This window comes from Bombina bombina, chromosome 5 (assembly GCF_027579735.1).
Source record: "Bombina bombina isolate aBomBom1 chromosome 5, aBomBom1.pri, whole genome shotgun sequence".
Classification (NCBI taxonomy): Eukaryota; Metazoa; Chordata; class Amphibia; order Anura; family Bombinatoridae; genus Bombina; species Bombina bombina.
Window position 1 is genome coordinate 256,682,736 of NC_069503.1, and position 22,731 is coordinate 256,705,466.

The 22,731-nt window shown below is 42.8% G+C and overlaps 1 protein-coding gene across 1 annotated transcript in view; it reads right to left on the reverse strand.

Annotated features, from left to right (window-relative positions):
* MLLT10 (MLLT10 histone lysine methyltransferase DOT1L cofactor) overlaps nt 1–22,731 on the reverse strand; it is a gene marked incomplete in the record, with an annotated part of 665,806 nt that overhangs the window by 77,242 nt on the left and 565,833 nt on the right. The window contains 1 exon segment of the mRNA XM_053713959.1: nt 19,038–19,192. Coding sequence (XP_053569934.1) covers nt 19,038–19,192 — 155 coding nt within the window.

Consider the following 22,731-nt stretch of genomic DNA (forward strand, 5'->3'; position numbering starts at 1 on the left):
TACTACAGCAATGCCTCTTGGTCTTAGCACAGCTAGAAGGGACCCTAGTACCTTTGTGAAAATCCTTGGAGCAGTGGCTAATCCGAAAGGAAGCGCCACGAACTGGTAATGCTTGTCCAGGAATGCGAACCTTAGGAACCGATGATGTTCCTTGTGGATAGGAATATGTAGATACGCATCCTTTAAATCCACCGTGGTCATGAATTGACCTTCCTGGATGGAAGGAAGAATTGTTCGAATGGTTTCCATTTTGAACGATGGAACCTTGAGAAACTTGTTTAAGATCTTGAGATCTAAGATTGGTCTGAACGTTCCCTCTTTTTTGGGAACTATGAACAGATTGGAGTAGAACCCCATCCCTTGTTCTCCTAATGGAACAGGATGAATCACTCCCATTTTTAACAGGTCTTCTACACAATGTAAGAATGCCTGTCTTTTTATGTGGTCTGAAGACAACTGAGACCTGTGGAACCTCCCCCTTGGGGGAAGCCCCTTGAATTCCAGAAGATAACCTTGGGAGACTATTTCTAGTGCCCAAGGATCCAGAACATCTCTTGCCCAAGCCTGAGCGAAGAGAGAGAGTCTGCCCCCCACCAGATCCGGTCCCGGATCGGGGGCCAACATTTCATGCTGTCTTGGTAGCAGTGGCAGGTTTCTTGGCCTGCTTTCCCTTGTTCCAGCCTTGCATTGGTCTCCAAGCTTGCTTGGCTTGAGAAGTATTACCCTCTTGCTTAGAGGACGTAGCACTTTGGGCTGGTCCGTTTCTACGAAAGGGACGAAAATTAGGTTTATTTTTGGCCTTGAAAGGCCGATCCTGAGGAAGGGCGTGGCCCTTACCCCCAGTGATATCAGAGATAATCTCTTTCAAGTCAGGGCCAAACAGCGTTTTCCCCTTGAAAGGAATGTTAAGTAGCTTGTTCTTGGAAGACGCATCAGCTGACCAAGATTTCAACCAAAGCGCTCTGCGCGCCACAATAGCAAACCCAGAATTCTTAGCCGCTAACCTAGCCAATTGCAAAGTGGCGTCTAGGGTGAAAGAATTAGCCAATTTGAGAGCATTGATTCTGTCCATAATCTCCTCATAAGGAGGAGAATCACTATCGACCGCCTTTACCAGCTCATCGAACCAGAAACACGCGGCTGTAGCGACAGGGACAATGCATGAAATTGGTTGTAGAAGGTAACCCTGCTGAACAAACATCTTTTTAAGTAAACCTTCTAATTTTTTATCCATAGGATCTTTGAAAGCACAACTATCTTCTATGGGTATAGTGGTGCGTTTGTTTAAAGTGGAAACCGCTCCCTCGACCTTGGGGACTGTCTGCCATAAGTCCTTTCTGGGGTCGACCATAGGAAACAATTTTTTAAATATGGGGGGAGGGACGAAAGGAATACCGGGCCTTTCCCATTCTTTATTTACAATGTCCGCCACCCGCTTGGGTATAGGAAAAGCTTCTGGGAGCCCCGGGACCTCTAGGAACTTGTCCATTTTACATAGTTTCTCTGGGATGACCGAATTGTCACAATCATCCAGAGTGGATAATACCTCCTTAAGCAGAGCGCGGAGATGTTCCAACTTAAATTTAAACGTAATCACATCAGGTTCAGCTTGTTGAGAAATGTTCCCTGAATCTGTAATTTCTCCCTCAGACAAAACCTCCCTGGCCCCATCAGACTGGTGTAGGGGCCTTTCAGAACCATTATCATCAGCGTTGTCATGCTCTTCAGTATCTAAAACAGAGCAGTCGCGCTTACGCTGATAAGTGGGCATTTTGGCTAAAATGTTTTTGATAGAATTATCCATTACAGCCGTTAATTGTTGCATAGTAAGGAGTATTGGCGCGCTAGATGTACTAGGGGCCTCCTGAGTGGGCAAGACTCGTGTAGACGAAGGAGGGAATGATGCAGTACCATGCTTACTCCCCTCACTTGAGGAATCATCTTGGGCATCATTGTCATTGTCACATAAATCACATTTATTTAAATGAGAAGGAACTCTGGCTTCCCCACATTCAGAACACAGTCTATCTGGTAGTTCAGACATGTTAAACAGGCATAAACTTGATAACAAAGTACAAAAAACGTTTTAAAATAAAACCGTTACTGTCACTTTAAATTTTAAACTGAACACACTTTATTACTGCAATTGCGAAAAAATATGAAGGAATTGTTCAAAATTCACCAAAATTTCACCACAGTGTCTTAAAGCCTTAAAAGTATTGCACACCAAATTTGGAAGCTTTAACCCTTAAAATAACGGAACCGGAGCCGTTTTTAACTTTAACCCCTTTACAGTCCCTGGTATCTGCTTTGCTGAGACCCAACCAAGCCCAAAGGGGAATACGATACCAAATGACGCCTTCAGAAAGTCTTTTCTATGTATCAGAGCTCCTCACACATGCGACTGCATGTCATGCCTCTCAAAAACAAGTGCGCAACACCGGCGCGAAAATGAGGCTCTGCCTATGATTTGGGAAAGCCCCTAAAGAATAAGGTGTCTAAAACAGTGCCTGCCGATATAATCTTATCAAAATACCCAGATTAAATGATTCCTCAAGGCTAAATATGTGTTAATAATGAATCGATTTAGCCCAGAAAGAGTCTACAGTCTTAATAAGCCCTTGTGAAGCCCTTATTTACTATCTTAATAAACATGGCTTACCGGATCCCATAGGGAAAATGACAGCTTCCAGCATTACATCGTCTTGTTAGAATGTGTCATACCTCAAGCAGCAAGAGACTGCTCACTGTTCCCCCAACTGAAGTTAATTCCTCTCAACAGTCCTGTGTGGAACAGCCATGGATTTTAGTAACGGTTGCTAAAATCATTTTCCTCATACAAACAGAAATCTTCATCTCTTTTCTGTTTCTGAGTAAATAGTACATACCAGCACTATTTTAAAATAACAAACTCTTGATTGAATAATGAAAACTACAGTTAAACACTAAAAAACTCTAAGCCATCTCCGTGGAGATGTTGCCTGTACAACGGCAAAGAGAATGACTGGGGTAGGCGGAGCCTAGGAGGGATCATGTGACCAGCTTTGCTGGGCTCTTTGCCATTTCCTGTTGGGGAGGAGAATATCCCACAAGTAAGGATGACGCCGTGGACCGGACACACCTATGTTGGAGAAATATTAGGGTATAAAGGGTGCCAGAATAATAAACAAAAATTTAGGTCCCAACGGAGAAAACTGGGAGGGGGTCGTGGACTCATACAGAAGGAAAGGAAATTGTCTGGTAAGCATAATTTATGTTTTCCTTCTTAATATGAGGAGAGTCCACAGCTTCATTCATTACTTGTGGGAAACATATACACAAGCTCTAGAGGACACTGAATGAAAACGGGAGGGTAAAAGAGAGGTGGACCCTTATTCTGAGGGCACCACAGCCTGCAAAACCTTTCTCCCAAAAGCTGCTTCAGTCAAAGCAAAAACGTCAAATTTGTAAAAGGTATGTAAGGAGGACCAGGTAGCCTCCCTACAAATCAGCTCCATAGAGGCCTCATTCTTAAAGGCCCAAGATGAAACCACATCTCTAGTTGATTGAGCCGTAATCCTCTGAGGAGACTTATGTCCCGCTGTTTCATATGCCAAGCGAATAATACTCCTCAACCAAAAAGATAAGGAAGTGGAAGAGGCCTTCTGCCCTCTACGCTTCCCAGAAAAGACAACAAACAAGGAAGAAATCTGCCTAAAACCCTTTGTAGCTTGAAGATAAAATTTCAATGTCTGAACCAAATTCAAATTATGAAGTAACCGTTCCTTTGGCGAAGGAGGATTAGGACACAAGGAAGGAACCACAATCTCCATATCAATGTTACGATCAGAAACCACTTTAGGAAGAAACCCCAAACCAGTACGAAGAACAGCCTTTTCAGCATGAAAAACTAGGTAAGGGGGCTCACATTGCAAGGCCGCCATCTCAGAGACTCTGCGTGCCAAAGCAATAGCCAGTAGAAAAAGAACTTTCCAAGAGAGTAACTTAATGTCAATAGCATGCATAGGCTCAAACAGAGCCCTCTGCAAAACCTTAAGAAATAGATTTAAACTCCAAGGAGGAGCGGTAGGTCTAAAAACAAGCCTGATTCTAGACAGAGCCTGAACAAAAGACTGTACATCAGGAAGCTCAGCGAGCCTCTTGTGCAATAACACAGATAGAGCCAAAATCCCTTTAGAGAACTTGCAGAAATGCCCTTCCCTTTATCATCCTGGAGAAAGGAAAGAATCCTGGAAACCTTGACCTTATGCCAGGGGAATCTATGCTCTTCACACCAGAATAAGTAGGTCCTCCAAACCTTATGATAGATGCGACGAGTGACTGGCTTTCGAGCTTGAATGAGAGTATCAATCACTCTCTCAGAAAAACCTCTCTTGGCTAGGAATAAGCATTCAATCTCCACGCAGTCAGCCTCAGAGAATCTAGATTTTGATGAACAAAAGGACCCTGTTCCAGTAGATCCCTGCGACAAGGTAACCTCCAAGGAGGAGATGAAGACATCCCCACCAGGTCCGTGAACCACATCCTTCGCAGCCACGATGGAGCAATTAGTATTGCCGAAGCTTGCTCCTGCTTGATGCGGGCCACTACACGAGGAAGAAGTGGTAACGGTGGAAAGATGTAAACAAGACTGAACCTCCAAGGAACTGCTAATGCATCTATCAGCTCTGCCTGAGGATCCCTGGGCCGCGACCCGTATCTGGGTAGCTTGGAATTGAGTTGAGTCGAGACGCCATAAGATCCATCTCCGGCAAATCTCTGCAAACACCTCTGGATGGAGAGACCACTCCCCCGGATGAAAGGATTGTCTGCTGAGAAAATCTGCTTCCCAGTTGTCCGTACCCGAAATGTGGATTGCTGGCAGTGAGCAGTTGTGGGCCTCCACCCATTCCAGAATCCAAGATACTTCCCTCATTGCTAGGGAGCTCCTCGTTCCCCCCTGATGGTTGATGTAAGCCACCGAGATCATGTAGTCTGATTGGAATCTGATAAACTGGGATGAACCCAGAAGAGGCCAAGCCCTCAGAGCATTGAAGATGATGATCGGGAGGAGAAATTCCTCTCGAGTCCACAGGCCCTGTGCCTTCCTGGCACCCCAAACAGCTCCCCATCCTGATAGACTTGCGTCCGTAGTCACAAAATCCCAGGATGGTCTCAAGAAGGATGTCCCCTGGGACAGGTGATCTGGACAGAGCCACCAAGAGAGCGATTCTCTCGACCGGTTGTCCAGAGAAATCTGTTGTGACAGATCCAAATGCTCACCGTTCCACTGGCTCAGCATGCACAGCTGAAGAGGCCTGAGATGAAACCTTGCCAATGGAATAATGTATATGCTGGACACCATGAGTCCAATTACCTCCATACACCGGGCCACAGAGGGACTTAAGGAGGTCTGTAGGGCAAGACAATTGGAAGTTTGTAATGTCTCTGGCCTGTAAGAAATATCCTCATGGATATGGAATCTTTTATCGTACCCAGGAATTCCACCCTGGTACTGGGAACAAGAGAACTCCTTACTAAGTTTATCTTCCATCCATGAGATTAAAGAAGAAATAGAAGAGCTTTTGAATGGGCCTCTGCCAGCTGACAGGATGGTGCCTGAACCAGGATGTCATCTAAATATGGTGCCACTGCTATCCCTCTGGTTCTTTCCAACGGCAAGCAAAGCCCCAAGAACATTCGTCAAGATACTTGGGGCAGTAGCTAGACCAAATGGAAGTGTAACAAACTGGAAATGCTGGTCCAGGAATGCGAATCTAAGGAACTTGAAGTGTTCCTTGTGGATTGGAACGTGAAGTTAAGCAATCCTTCAAGTCTATCATAGTCATGAACTGTCCTTCCTGAACTTAGGGCAGAATGGACCTTATCGTCCATCTTGAATGAGGGGACCGACAGGAACTTGGTCCAGAATCAAGCAAAAAGTTTCCCCCTCCTTTGGGACCACAAAAAGGTTTGAGTGGTATCCCACACCTCTTGCTAGAGGTACTGGTACAAATACTGCCAGGGAGGACAGATCCCTCACGCACCCTAGAAATTCCTCTCTTTTTTTTCTGGCCTTGAAGACAGGTTTGACAAGAGGAATCTGCCCCTGGGTGGATGAGATCTGAAACCTATCCTGTACCCCTGAGCGATGACCTCCAGGACCAAAGGGTCTTGCACGTCCCTCATCCAAGCCTCCAAGAAGAGAGATAGTCTGCCCCCACATAGTCCAAAGACAGATTGGTGGCCACCCCATCATGCCGACTTTGACTCAGCGGGCTTCTTGTTCTGCTTGGATTTATTCCAAGACTGAGTCGGTCTCCAAGTTCCCTCCCTGATCAGGCTTCACGGAGGGCTGCTGCCGTTGGGGTTTATCCGAGCGAAAGGGATGAAAATTAGGACCTTGTCCCTTAGGTTTGTTCTTATCCTGCGGTAAAAAGGCACTTTTGCCTCCAGTGACCGTGGATAGGATTGAGTCCAGGCCTGGACCAAAAAGAATCTTTCCTTTAAATGGCAGAAAAAGAAGTCTAGAAGAAGTCACGCCTTGGCAATCAGGCAAATAATCTGCATGTTTGCATCACAAATAAAAGAATTAGCCACTCTCAAGGCCTTAATTCTTTCCTGGATCATGTCAAGGGGACCTTCCACCTCGATCAATTCAGATAAAGAGTCGCACCAATAGGTGGCGGCTCCAGCCACCACAGCAACTGCCGCTGCCGATTGAAATAAATATCCTGTGTGCTGAAACATCTTTCTCAACAGAATTTCTAGCTTATCCATGTGCTCTTTGAACGAGGAACTATCTTCAAGCGGGATAGTAGTGCATTTAGCAAACGTGGAGATAGCGACATCCACCTTAGGGACGGAACCCCACAACTCTAATTGAGAGTCCGGAACCAGGAATAATTTCTTAAAGGAAGAAGAAGGGGAAAAGGACGAACCAAGTCTTTCCCATTCATTCTTAATATTTGCCATATTTATGGGAACCGGGAAAGTCTGTGATACAAACCTGTCCTCAAAGACCCTATCTAGTTTAGGAATACAAGGTTCCTCAGGTAATTTTGGCTCCAGAACCTCTAAAGTAGCCAAAACTTCCTTTAATAGAAAGCGTAAGTGTTCAATCCTAAATCTAAAGTCTGGTTCCTCCGCAAATGGAGGCTTAGAGGCAGCAGATTCCGACCCAGAAAGAGCATCCTCTGAAGTATCAGAAGCGGCATCATTGTATAGTCTGGTATCAGATAAATCTAATAAGTTAGTAGATGATCACTGGGAAGGATAGCAGTATTTGACCTTTCGCTTGCGCTTAGCTGGGCGAGGTAAAGCACTGAATGCCACAGACACTGCTGTTTGTAGCTGTTCAGTAAGGTCTGGCTGTTAAAGGGCCCCTCCAGGAGGAGGATTAGCAGTGCAATGGGAAGCTGCATTTGTAATAGGAGAACGCACCTCATGGAACGGAGACTCCTCAGAGGTAGACGGCTCAGTGGTACTAAACATATTTGTTTTCGTAGATAAAATTACTTTATCAAGGCATGTGGAACATAATTGAGCAGGTGGATATACTGTAGCCTCCTCACAATACAGATTGGAGTTAGATTTAGGTAAAGAGAGAGTACCCTCCAACGTATCAGAGTCCTCCATAGCTTGCGCTTGAAAGATGGACTATACAAAAAGGTAAATGCACCTTTATACCCCCAATGAGTGGGGCACTCACAACCTCCTTTGACCCAGGCCCCACAGAGAAACCACTTTGTCTCGGGAAAGAGGAAATCAGTGTGACCACACCCGGTCACGTGGTACTATGCAAGATCGCCCCTGCTACAGGAAAAAGCGCGCCAACCTATCAGGTTGCGCAGGTAACAAAAAACTAAAGTAAAAACCTGTATATTACAACAGCTGCCTGAGCCTCATCTCACACATGTCGCAGCATAAAACATAAAAACTAAATTATGCGATAAATCCCCCCTGTTCAATAATACCCTTCCGGAGATATTAACCCTTGATTCCATACAGATAAAAGGAGTCAAACTGTGACGCTGTCTTCTTGCGTTATCATATGTGTATAATAATGAAACGATTTAACAACCTCTCAAGTTTGAGTCTTGTAGCATCGCTCCTGACATTGACTTGAGTGATAGAAGCAGTGAAACTCGTCAACACTGATTGCTTAGGAGCTGTTAATACGAGTCAGGATAGGTTCGCAGAAAGACTCTCCCTGCATCTCCAGACCCTAACATTCGTCAATGCTCTCACCGAGAGGCTGACAAGACTACCTAAAACTCCAATCCCACTAAAAGAGTACTACCCTTCATAAGGAACTATAATGTATCTTCTGACACTTCTCTGCCAACCTCCTGTGACGAAAGGCAAAGAATGACTGGGATATGAGGGAAGTGGTACCTCCCCCACTTCCCTCATATCCCAGTCATTCTTTAAGCCTTTTGCTGGGGTGTCTTTGCCTCTTCCTGGTTGCCAGGTTCTGTATTCCCACAAGTAATGAATGAAGCAGTGGACTCTCCTCCTATTAAGAAGGAAAGTATATTGTGAGTTTTTTTCTATTATGCCTAAAAAAAATTACACATAATAATATCACAATCTTAAAGTATTCAATGTCCCTTTATAGTCTTCTGGATTTGACACATCAGTCTGTTATTTGAAGACTTGGTATGTTTATGATAGCAAGTTTTTTTTTTTAAAACAATCTTCTACAGGACTAACAAAAAGGACACCTTTACATCCAGCCAGCAGTTGCAGAGGAGCCGACTATTTCAGCCGACTATGCTTGTTGTTGTTTGCAGTGGTTAAAGGAATAGGAAAGTTAAAATTAAACTTGCCTGATTAATATAGAGCATGTCATTTTAAGACACTTTTAAATTCACTTCTATTTTTAAATGTGCTTTATACTCTTATTATCCCTTGTTGAAAAAAGAATACACACATATACACCAGAGGGGGCTGCTGCTAATTGGTGCCTGCACACGTGTCTCTTGTGATTGGCTAACTAGATGTGTTCAGCTAGCTGCCAGTGAATCATAAAAGAAATGTTTGGGGTTTACTAACCCTTTAAGTAGGGTCACAAACTTCATGCAATAATAAGGTGTTCTAACAAACCATCCATAATATAATTCCATAATAAAAGGATTTATTATTTTTGAAATGGTGAAATAAACCTCTCACGTGTGTCCACTGTTCACTCAGACATGAAATACACTGTACATTGTTACAAAGCTCTACTTTCAATATTTTGTCACCGCTTTCTAGTATGAGAACAGCACCCTGTACTGCAAGATCTTCTGCAGAAAATCCACAGAACATGTTTCCCACTTGACCTGGTTATTTAGCGGATACCTCCTCTACAGGCACAAACAAAGGAGCTCTCAGTGTGCAAAAACGCGATGCAACACAAATTTGCTTGCCTCTAGGCATCATGTTTAAAAGCTATATCAGCATGAATTTCCTCACAATTAGCATTTTGTCAGAAAAACTTAAATTATGCTTACCTGATCATTTTTTTTTTGTTCTGACGGGGAGAGTCCACAGCTGCATTCATTACATTTGGGAAATACAGAACCTGGCCACCAGAAGGAGGCAAAGACACTCCAGCCAAAGGCCCAAACACCTCCCCCACTTCCCTCATCCCCCAGTCATTCTGCCAAGGGAACAAGGAACAGTAGAAGAAATACCAGGGTGAAAAAGGTGCCAGAAGAATAAAAAATATACGGTCGCCCCATAGATAAAAACGCGTGGGGGAAGCTGTGTACTCTCCCCGTCAGAAGAAAAGAAACATTTTTTTCTTCTTAAACGGGGAGAGTCCATAGCTGCATTCATTACTTTTGGGAAAACAATACCCAAGCTATAGAGGACACTGAATGCAAAACGGGCGGGTACAAGAGGCGGCCCCTTCTGAGGGCACCACAGCCTAAAATCACCCCAAACCAAACAAAAAAACGGCTTCACCAGAAGCAGAAGGAACAAACAAAAATGGAAAGGACCAAATTACTGCCCATCAGTTAAGACCAACAAGTCCCTTGCTAGAGACCGCCCAGAATCACTAGACTCCACCGAGCACAAAAGGCACCGAGTAGACAAAGTCCCACAGGCTTCGAGCCCACATAGAAAAGCACCCTTTACCCGAGGGAAGAGGGGACCTTCCCATTCTCCAAAAAGGTTAAAAGAAGAACAACTTAGATACAATAGTCCAAAAGGACCACCGGACAACAACTAGGGCAATAAAGAACCCCGAACATAACTCCAAGAGCGCAACTAAGGTTGCAAAAGGACAAAAACAGCATAGAGAACGAACCCTACCGACCAAGCAGAGATAAGGGAGGAAAAATCCCAGACCCCTATCTTCATGGAAGCCCAAGGGGCCAAGTAATGCCCCAATCCTGGAAATCTAGAGAGACAAGATAGACCCCCCCCCTTCCATACACAGGGTGCATATCCGCACTCAGGATAGAGCGACCGAGGAATAAAACCTCCCCGGGAACAGCTAAAAACAGCACCATAATATCTAAGCATGCTCTAGATGAAGTCACAGGCTTCCCTCTGCAAAAGAGGTCACAGCGGACGCAACCCGTCAACACTAGCCAAACAAAGCTAGGAATCTGCACCAGGACTCTCCCAGAGGAAAAGCTCTGAAGAAAAAAGTGCAGAGCAACTCCCTCCCAAGAAGACAGGGAGGAAAGCATAGCACCCAAAAATCAGCTACCTGCTGAGGGAAGGAAACACTGCAAAACCTCCCACCTAAGGAAGGCCCAAACAATCTAACAATGATATGTGGTCAAGGCTCAACAGGGCCGTCATATCCCTGATCCCCACTCTGAGGTAACGGACCCAGCACCAAAGCGACTGGCAAAGTCCGAAAGGACAAGAGAATGAAAAGTTCCCTGAACCACCAAGACCCTCAGGAAGAAGGAGGAGGGGATCCAGACCCCTCAAGGACTAGCTTGGGTTCCATAACCCAGACACAGCTTCCTTCCCAATAGAAAGGGCACTCCCAAAAAAAGGAGACCCCATACTGAGACTATAGAAAGAACATGACACCAGAATCCAACCCATCATATAACATCCTGCACACAAGACAGGGAGGACCCCGTGAACAGAGGAAGAGAAGGACCACTGGGGCACCAGGCGGATACTGTGGCATGCCCAGTCTTCCCCCAAAAGGAGGGGAAACGGAAACATAACCGCTCACCCAAAAAAAAAAATAGTGAGGGGGAGCCCTATTAATGAACTTAGTAGTAAAAAGTGAACAATGAAGACTTGGTCTTCTAATGTGTAAGGAGTTATAATAATAATAAAAAAGATATGGTGAATAAGTGAAAAAATAAAAATTCTTATTTTAATTGCTATTAATGTCAATTGTGAGTGACTAACAATCACAAATTCATAAAACTAGTGAAATTAATAATCAACATCTGTTATTGATCTATATGTATATATATATATATATATATATATATATATATATATATATATATATATATATATATACACACACAACACCTATACCCAAACATAAACATACATACATATGTCTCATATAAAAAATAAAAAATTACAACAAAAACGTTGTACAGTTAAGATGTGAAACAATTAATCAGATATTCTGAATATGTAACAATGCTTTAGAGGACAAGAGAGGCAATAAAGTTGTGCTCAAGTCTCTGGGGAGGATAATAGGCAGCTATCTGTGAAGATCCAGGCCAGGATCCAGAAACAGCAATCTATAGAAAAAAGAGAAAACAGAAGCGCCACATGGCCCAATATTGTTTGGTCCAAACTTTGTAGATCTTGAGATAAGAATCAAACTCACATTTAGAAGAGCACCTCAGTTAGTGCTATAGGGGCAGTCTGGGATCTATTCGGTCACCCAGAAGACCAACTTCCTGCACAGGATCAGATGTCTATGTGGACAGAGAAGAGACACAAGTGCCTATATGGCCTAGTATTGTTGGTACAAATGGACAAAACCAGATATTGATAAGAGTGGTACTCACAATATATCAAGCACCTATTTTGATGCTATGGGAACATGAAGGGATCAATTCAGCCACCCAACAGACTTGTGGCAGGCATCCAGGAAGGTTTAGTGGTTCACAGGATCCCAAGATGGTCCAATTGGTGAATATCCTCAGATAAATAAGCAAGAAATCCCAAAGAAAAAGCAGCAAGTGTTCAGATACTAAAACTGGTTTTATTTAAAATAATAAAATAACAGGCAACACGTTTCTCCGGATGGAGCGTAAAGCTGTAGATGGACGTCAAAGGACAATACTGATTGACAGGAACCATCCGGCCACTACAGCCGGCCCAGAAGAATTCCAATTCTCCATTAGAAAACCCTGTCGAAGATACAAGAGGACATTCCGGAACCGGAAAACTGGGCCGTCCAGATCCATCTAAGAGATCAGGACACAGAAAAACCCCAAAACGTCCAGTCAAAGACAAGAATCAGGGCCATAAAACCGGACACACGGAACCGGCTTCAAACTAAAATAAACCCTGAGGAACCCACGGGTTACCCCATCCGGAGAAGACTTTGCACCATAAGCGATGCAAACACAGCCGCATCCAAGGGACCTTGGACACTGCATGTTCACTTAAGTATCCCAGAGACAGGGAGCTTGACCCCTAAATGTTTGACTAAGGAAAACTTACAAGAGAACAGAACTCAGAACCTAGAAATCTAGATCGAGAAGATTAATTTCCAAAAATACTCTAAGGATCAATATCCCAGAAACTCCTACAGCTTGAGGAATTTACGAATGACCATGCATTCCAAGGGCTAACTATGCCCGTCCCTGCTTATCTCCCGAGATTGGGCGCATTCAAGGTGGAGAGGCCGTAGGCAACCTAAACACCTAGCAGGGGCAACTGCAGGAAAAAGAGACAACACAATCTCCAGAGCTCCAAAAAAATGGAAGCAGCCAAGATATCTTAGGAGGAAACAAAGAACCAAAAACCCAAGCTTCCAGAAAAAAGATGACCAGAAACCCAGCCCCAATGAAGGGGAAGACGCGGCACAGCAATCTCGACCCCATAAGGAAGAGGTTTAGTCGCCAAGGATTCACAACGGGCAATCCAAGAAAAAGAATACCAAAGGAGGAGACGAGAATCACCACCTAGCCTGGTACCACGGATATCCAAAAAGAGTCATCTGAACTTGTAAACCCATCGGGGAGAGAACTCTAGCTCTGAGGCCAAAGGACCGCAGGAACCTCCAGAGCTAGCCTTAGCAGGATCCAACCACGGTAACCCCGCCAACAATCAGGAACACGATATTGAGGACTGAGCCCAAACCCCTCTGATGCCCCACCCAAAGGAAAATCGAGGACCAGCCTAACGTCTAGGAATGAAAGGCCTCCTATAACATATAAAATCAAGAAAATCAACTCCTCACCAGAGTGAGCAAACTTGGCACCCCAACCGGGCCGGCCAGTTATAACGGGCACCACGTTGTTGATATAGACATCCAGGAACAGAAAACTAGTGCCCGACCAGGACCAGCCTGATATATAGGGCACCACGGAACTGTCCAAGTCCACCGAAAAGTGGAATCCCTAGTAGGGATAGACAAACAAACAATAGACATAATGTCCTAAGACAAAATGATCAAACTTCCGCGTAAGTGCTAAAGCGACCACAAAATCGCTAGTATCAAATTCCAGAAAAGAAATGTTTTCCAAAAGGAAAACTATAACACACATGAGCTTCTCAAAATGAAATTAAATACATCCTGACTGGATCAAAGTAAATGAAGGCAGCACCCGCAGGTGAACGCCCAAAAAGAATGGACACACTAACAGGACCAGCCAATCAGAGGCCCAATTCTTCCAAAGCTCAGGACAGGAATAAGATACCCCAAAAAGAAGGAAAAATGGAGACGACAAGGAGATTGACTTTATCCCCATGCGTCTAACCCAGCTTGTCGTCCAGAATGGAAGACCGAGGATCCATCGAACTATTAGAACTGGAATCCTCCAGCACTGCCAAAATATGCCTCAGAAGGACACAAAGGCAAGCCAGTCTATAACGAAAGGCAAGACTTACCTCCGCCGGGGCAACTGATGACCCAGGCCCCGAGGGTTGGACCCGTGAAGCCTCCGAGGAAACCGCTTCCCCAGAGGGCTGATCTGATCGAGACGATCCCATGCCTGATGAGCCCTGGTTAGCAGAACACGGACAGTATCTTCCAGGAAGATGTAAATTCCGCCAACGCCATAGATATGGCCGTGCAAAATCGTGCCGTATCTTCTGGAGGAAACAAGCCGCTTTCCAGAGAAGGGGTAACGGCATTTAGGACACCTGCTTGCGTAGAAAAAGAAGGATTTAGGGCACGTGCCCAGCGGGATATGGAATCCTCAGGGACGGATGGCTCGGCGGACTCTAAGTTCCCCGATTCGGGAGAAAAGAGCACTCTTAAGCGGCATTCAGAACATAACTGATGGGCATGGATTACCCAGGCCGTTTCATATTCTTCGCAAGAAGTAGAATCTAAATCAGAGACATCCGTCTTCACAAAATCAGAATCCTCCATAACTTGGTGATTGAAATTATGGATAAAAAATAAACGGCACCTAACACCCCTATGGGCTGGGGCACTCACCACCTCCTATGACCCAGACAACTAGCGAAACAGACTCTCTCTGTCGCCACACAGTCAGGAATACGGAAATGGAGAACAGAAATGTGACCACGCTCGGTCACAAGGTGCACTGTGCAGGCCAAAGAAAAGCACGCCAGTCCAAAAAGACCACGCAGCCTGATAAAAAAGGCTGGTATCTTCCGAAATAGTCACAAGCCCAAGCATCACTACACATTAGCAGACAGAATCACATAACAAACATGATTAAAAGTCTCCCCCTGTTCAATAACCTCCCTAAGGAGGTATTAACCCTTGATTCCAAAGATAAAGGAGTCCCACCGAGACCCTGACTTATTCATATACATTACATACATACTATGCCGTGGAACAGGAACACGGCCCTTCAAGTGCGACAGATAGTAGCATCGCTTCTGACATGGACTTGAGTGAAGAAAGCAGTCAGCAAAACTCGTCAAAGCTAATTGCTTATGGAGCTGTTAATATGAGTCGGGATGGTTTCGCAGAAAGACTCTCCCCTCTCCCTGCATCTCCGGACTCTAAATTTCGTCCATGCTCTCACTGAAAGGCTGACAGGACTACTTAAAACTCCAGTCCCATTCGAAGAGTACTACCCTCTACAAGAGACTAAACCGAATCTTCCGATGCTTCTCTACCAACCTCCTGTGACGAAAGGCAAAGAATGACTGGGCGATGAGGGAAGTGGGGGAGGTGGTTGGGCCTTTGGCTGGTGTGTCTTTGCCTCCTCCTGGTGGCCAGGTTCTGTATTTCCCAAATGTAATGAATGCAGCTGTGGACTCTCCCCATTGTGGTTGTTTTTACTAATATATTATTTAATTAATTAAAGAGACAGTAAACAACTTGATATTTTTATATAAAATGTTTAGTGAGGCATAATTAAACAACTTTGCAATACACTTTATTTATTATGCCACTGTTTAAAGTAATTGAAAGGGACAGAAAAGTCTTTTTTCTTTCATGATTCAGTTAGATCATGTATTTTAAACAACTTATATTATCTATATTATATTAAATTTACTTATTATACTAATTAGTTTTGTTCTCTTGGTATGCTTTGCTGAAGGATACACTCAGGAGCTGCTGATTGGTGGCTACACAGCTATGCCTCCTGATATTGGCTCAGCCAATGTGTTCAGTTAGCTCCCAATACTGCATAGCTGCTTCTTAAAAAAAGGATACCAAGAGAATAAAAACAAATTAAATAAGAGAAGTACATTAGAAAGTTGTTGAAAATTGTATTCTCTATCTGAATCATAAAAGGAAAATGTTGGGTTTAATGTCCCTTTAAAGGGACAGTCAAGTCCAAAAAAAACTTTCACATTTCAAATAGGGCATGTCATTTTAAACAACTTTCCAATTTACTTTTATCACCAATTTTGCTTTGTTCTCTTGGTATTCTTAGTTGAAAGCTAAACGTAGAAAGTCTTATATGGTGATTTCTAAGCCCTTGAAGGCCGCCTCTAATCACATGCTTTTTTATTTGCTTTTCACAACAGGAGGAAGCTAGTTCCTGTTAGCCATATAGATAACATTGTGATCAAGCATGTAGCTTGTGGCAGACACTGCACTAATTGGCTAAAATGAAAGTCAATAGATAATAAATAAAATGTCATGTGATCAGGGGGCTGTCAGAAGATGCTTAGTTACAAGTTAATCACAAAGGTAAAAAGTATATTAGTATAACAGTGTTAGTTATGCAAAACTGGGGAATGAGTTATAAAGGGATTATCTGTCTTTTTAAACAACAAAAATTCTGGTGTTGACTGTCCCTTTAACTTTGAAAATTAAGCCATTTATAATTCTCAGACCTTGAAAAGAACCCTGTCGACTTCTCAAGGCTAACTCTCCTACATATCTGTCCCTGTCGACTTCTCAAGGCTAACTCTCCTACATATCTAACTCTTTACCAGTTAACTAATGCAAAACAATGTACTTTCTACTATATTTATGACAGTGGCTAGCCTTGTAGTCTGTTGACTAAAGTCCAGATTGGCTCCTCAAAAATCAGATGCTCCTGTTCAGAGACAAAACAGGAGCATCTGTTTTCATTCAGGTTGGACTGACTATGTATGTACAGTATGTATAATATATGACAATAACAGAATAGGGAGCACTAAAAACAGCTAGGTAAATAAGTAACAGATAAAATATATAAAAGTGATTACTTTATTAAACTACTAAGTACACACTATTAAATGAGTGTTTACAGTAGCGCAAACTATAAAATATACAGTCTTTGGCATAAAACTATAAACAATGAGGATTGTGGCCACAATCTAAAATACAAGTAAAACAATAGTATAAAAACAAAATGTGAGAAACTGATGCAAACAAAAGTAAAACGTTAAAAGGTTCAGGCTGTTTGTTGTTTCGGCTTTCCTTCTAGAGGGATGAAAACAGACTAATGGTAATGTAATTCAAAAGTTCCTGTAGAACAATGAGTTATTTGGTATAATTGTCACCAACTAGTCAATATCGGATTAGCCCCACTTCGCCTCTTATCGGACCTCCGTGTGATCTACAACCTTGTTTGATTAATACAGACCGATTTAATACAGACCGATGTTATCGGCGCCAAGTTCTTGTTACTCTAAGGGCTACCAAACGACTCATTGTTCTACAGGAACTTTTGAATTACATTACCATTTGTCTGTTTTCATCCCTCTAGAAGGAAAGCCGAAACAACAAACAGCCTGAACTTAACGTTTTACGTTTGCATCAGTTTCTCACATTTGTTTTTATACTATTGTTTTACTTGTATTTTAGATTGTGGCCACAATCCTCATTTTTTATAGTTCTATGCCAGAGACTGTATATTTTATAGTTTGCGCTATTGTACACACTCATTTAATAGTGTGTTCTTAGTAGTTTAATAAAGTAATCACTTTTATATATTTTATCTGTTACTTATTTGCCTAGCTGTTATTAGCGCTCCCTATTCTGTTTTTTGTTATTTATCTATATGATCTGAGTTTTGGGAGATATCAGATTTTACAGGGTAGCATATAGGTAATTTAGTGGTGTTGTGGAACTACTTCTCTTTTACTTTGTTACTGTATAATATATGACAAATGACTGCATGAAAACCCATGTGGCTGGTAAACCAGAAAACTGGGAGGAAAGAAAACTCTAGTTTATTTGGAGTTCTATAATCTAATACTAGCTAACATACTATATTAGTTACAAGTCTCTTTAGAAGTGTGTTTTCTTGTGCACAAGCTTTCTCTGTAAGACTACTGAAAGTCTACTTACTAAGTGATGTAAGTTGTAAACCCAAACAGAACACCAAGCTGCTCTCATGTCCTGGGTTTCTTAGAAGACTTTTTGCTAATTTGTACAAGCAACTCTATGCAAATGATTTCCAGATGACATGTAGACAAATAAGCTGTGATTCCGTGTTTTGCTAGGTGACTATTTCAATTGGAATAAATAATAAAACAACCTTTTGTGGGCAAATTCAGTTGGAAGGGGCATTTTTTTCTCCTGAGCTATTTAACTACTCAGTTACTATTGAAGTCTCTTTTTATCAATAGATAACTGTTTTCATATATAAAAAAATAATTTGTAGAATGCTCTATGTTTTCTTTTATTGGGTTTGGTTTTACACTTGTGCAGTTAGTCAGTCTTGTCTGCAAATACTAAACTCAAAATTGAAGGTAAGAGCTATTAACCAAGAGATAAGCCCAAGTGCTTTTCCACAGTCCCTCCCATACGAGCCCCTAATTGCAGCCTTCTATGTTGGCTTTTAATAAAGCATATTGGACCTACGAGGGCAGTGCTAGTTAGGTGTGTTTCCCTAGTTAAACAAACATATAACATTTGGTCAATTTCCCATAGCAAGGGAAGCACTCTCAGAGTAATCTGGATGCACATCATTTATATCAATTGTAGCTAATCCTCAATTTTACACGTGCATACAAGCACACACCTATTTCTCTCATACCTAGCATGCCTTGTGCACGTCTGTGCAGCCATGCAATATCCTGCATGATGATGTCAGTGTATGAAATTCTAAACTCATTCAATAAAACAAACCATCTTTTCACATAGCGTAAAAAACCCCCCATTGATAAATAAAAAAAATCAAGAGGGTGTTGCAGGCTTGTGAATATTTTTGCTAGTTAATAAATACACACAAAAAATAAATAGATTTGTTAACCCATGTAAAAAATAAAAAAATAAAAGCATCTGCAATACATTAGACAGCAGCTTCCAATGGATCCAAAAGGAAGAGCTCTGTCCAGGCTGGTCATTTTAAAATATAGGTAGTTGTTAAGTAGCCTGGATGCAGGATTTCATCTCATTGATAAAACTGTCTCAAACTACGAAGAAACAGTTTGTTAATTTGCTTAGAATTAACAAATGTACAGACACACAAAAGAACTACAAGTCCTTAAAGTAAAGAAACACGACAAGTTGTGATGATACATACTGTCATTATTAGTCCCTTGCTCCTGCAGGAATTGCTGTCCTTCTGCCCACTGTCTCTCCAGAAGCTGTTCTATACTGCTTGCCACTGGCGGAACATTTTCTAAACTACCATTTCCTGACTGTTCATAGCGAGTTGAGAGATTATTCAAAGGAGACCTGCAGAATCAGACACACCGCAGAGAAAACATACAAGAATTAAAAATAAATTAATCAGTAATGTGTCCAGGAAATCACATATACATACTGGATATAAATCAGCATTTTACTATATCACTAAGCCCATTACTAATTGATGGTGTACAGAGATAGAAACACATACTTTTATTTTTTTTCCATTTATTCCCATATATTTTGTAATGTAAGCTGGACATGCATGGAAAAGAAAAAAGTACTGTGCTTTGAAAACATTTTATTTCTAGGAGTTACATTCTAAAAAGCTTGGTTATATGTGCTATGTAGGACAGAGGTACCTTTCAAATAAGCAGATAGATTAAGACAATGTGATCAATATTTTGAACTATGTCTGACATTTCTCCTACTTGACTTGTACAATCGGCAACCATACAAATATAAACATTTCATGGACGACAGGGAATTAAGCACGCCAAACAAATAAATATAGAAAAATAATCCATTTTAACTTTAGAAAAACAAAATTTATGCTTACCTGATAAATGTATTTATTTATTGACACAGTGAGTCCACGGATCATCTCTAATTGCTATTAGGAATATCATTACTGGCCAGCAGGAGGAGGCAAAGAGCACCACAGCAAAGCTGTTAAATATCACCTCCCTTCCCTCCAACCCCAGTTGATCGACCGAAGGAAGAGGAGAGTAAGAAAGTAACACAAGGTGAAAAGGCACCTGAGGTTTACAACACAAAAAGACCTGTCTAAAAAAACAGGGCAGGCCGTGGACTCACCATGTCAAGAAATAAATAAATTTATCAGGTAAGCATACATTTTGTTTTCTTTCTAACGACACTGAGTCCACGGATCATCTATAATTACTATTGGGAATCAATACCCAAGCTAGAGGACACAGATGATAAGGGAGGGACAAGACAGGGAACCTAAACGGAAGGCACCACTGCTTGAAGAACCTTTCTCCCAAAAGAAGCCTCAGCCGAGGCAAAAGTATCAAATTTATAGAATTTTGAAAAAGTGTGTAGAGAGGACCAAGTTGCAGCCTTGCAAATCTGTTCCACAGAAGCTTCATTTTTGAATGCCCAGGAAGAGGAAACAGCCCTCGTGGAACGAGCCGTGATTCTCTCAGGAGGCTGCTGTCCAGCAGTTTCATAGGCCAAATGAATTATACTCTTCAGCCACAAAGAAAGAGAAGTAGCCGTAGCTTTCTGACCCTTGCGTTTCCCAGAGAAAACAACAAAGCAGAAGACTGGCAGAAATCCTTAGTCGCCTGTAAATAGTATTTCAACACACGCACCACATTTAGGTTGTGCAACAGACGTTCTTTATGAGAAGAAGGATTAGGACACAAAGAAGGAACAACAATTTCTTGATTAATGTTCCTATCCAAAACCACTTTAAAGAGGAACCCTAACTTAGTATGCAGAACTACCTTATTATGAAAAATAAGGTAAGGGGATTCACACTGCAACGCCGAGAGCTCTGAGACTCTACGAGCAGAAGAAATTGCAACAAGAAACCAATCTTTCCAAGATAACATCTTAATATCTAAGGAATGCATAGGCTCAAACGGAGCCTGTTGAAGAACTTTAAGAACAAGATTAAGACTCCAGGGAGGAGTAACAGGTTTGAACACAGGCCTGATTCTGACCAAGGTCTGACAGAAAGATTGGACGTCTGTTACATCCGCCAGACGTTTATGCAACAAAATACACAAGGCAGATATTTGACCCTTCAAAGTACTTGCAGATAAGCCCTTCTCCAGACCTTCTTGGAGAAAGGACAAAATTCTAGGAATCCGAACTCTACTCCAAGAGTAGCTTCTGGATTCACACCAATACAGATATTGACGCCATATCTTATGGTAAATCTTCCAAGTTACAGGCTTACGAGCCTGAATCAAGGACTCAATAATCGACTTAGAAAACCCACGCTTAGATAGAATTAAGAGTTCAATCTCCAAGCAGTCAGCTTCAGAGAAACGGAATTTGGATGAAGGAAGGGCCCTTGAAGTAGAAAGTCCTTCCTCAGTGGGAGTCTCCAAGGTGAAAGAGAAGACATCTCCACAAGGTCTGCATACAAAATCCTGCAAGGCCACGCCGGTGCAATGAGAATCACTGACACCTTCTCCTGTTTGATTCGAGCAATAACCTGAGGCAGGAGGGCGAACGGAGGAAATAGGTATGCTAGACTGAAATTCCAAGGAACCACCAGGGCATCTATCAGTACAGCCTGAGGATCCCTTGACCTTGACCCGTACCTCGGGAGCTTGGCATTCTGTTGAGATGCCATGAGATCCAGCTCCGGCTGTCACCATTTGAGAATCAAGTTGGCAAACACCTACGGATGAAGTTCCCACTCCCGCGGGTGAAAGATCTGTCTGCTCAGAAAATCCGCTTCCCAATTGTCCACTCCTGGAATGTGGATAGCAGACAGCAGTTGTGGGTCTCAGCCCACTGAATAATTTTGCTACCTCTGTCATGGCTAATGAACTCCGAGTTCCTCCCTGATGGTTGATGTAAGCCACTGAAGTTATGTTGTCCGACTGGAACCTGATAAACCGGGCTGAAGCTAACTAAGGGCAGGTCACAAGAGCATTGAAAATTGCCCTCAGCTCTAGAATGTCTATGGGGATAACAGACTCCTCCCGAGTCCATGTCCCTGAGCCTTTAGTGAGCCCCAGACTGCTCCGCCATCCCGTCCGTTGTCACAATCACCCAGGTGGGTCTTCAGGAGCAGGTTCCCTGGGAGAGATGTTCCTGAGACAACCACCATGGAAGAGAATCTCTTGTCACCTGATCCAGAAGTAATTGCGGAGACAGATCCACATAATCCCCGTTCCATTGCCTGAGCATGCATAACTGCAGAGGCCTGAGATGGAAACGGGCAAACAGAATGATGTCCATGGCAGCTACCATCAGACCGATCACCTCCATACATTGAGCCACTGACGGCCAAAGAGAGCACTGAAGGGCCAGACAAGAGTCGAAGATCTCTGATTTTCTGACCTGTGTCAGAAATATTTTTATTGATAGGGAATCTATTATGGTTCCCAAGAACACTACCCTTGTAGCTGGACTTAAGGAACTCTCTCCCAAATTCACCTTCCATTCGTGAGAAGGCAGAAAGGACAACAACATCTCCGTGTGGGAGTTTGCTTAATGAAAGGATGGCACCTGAACCAGAATGTCGTCCAGATAAGGAACCACTGCAATGCACCGCAACGGGAGCACAGCCAACAGGGATCCCATGACCTTTGAAAAAATTCTGGGAGCTGTGGCAAGGCCAAATGGAAGAGCCACAAACTAGAAGTGTTTGTCTAAAAATGTGAACCTCAGAAACTTGTGATGATCGCTGTGGATAGGAACATGCAGGTACGCATCCTTTAGGTCTACGGTTGTCATGAATTGACCCTCTTGAACCAAGGGAAGAATGGAACAAATAGTTTCCATCTTGAAAGACGGTACTCTGAAGAACTTGTTTAGACTTTTGAGGTCTAAAATTGGTCTGAACGTTCCCTCTTTTTTGGGAACCACGAACAGATTGG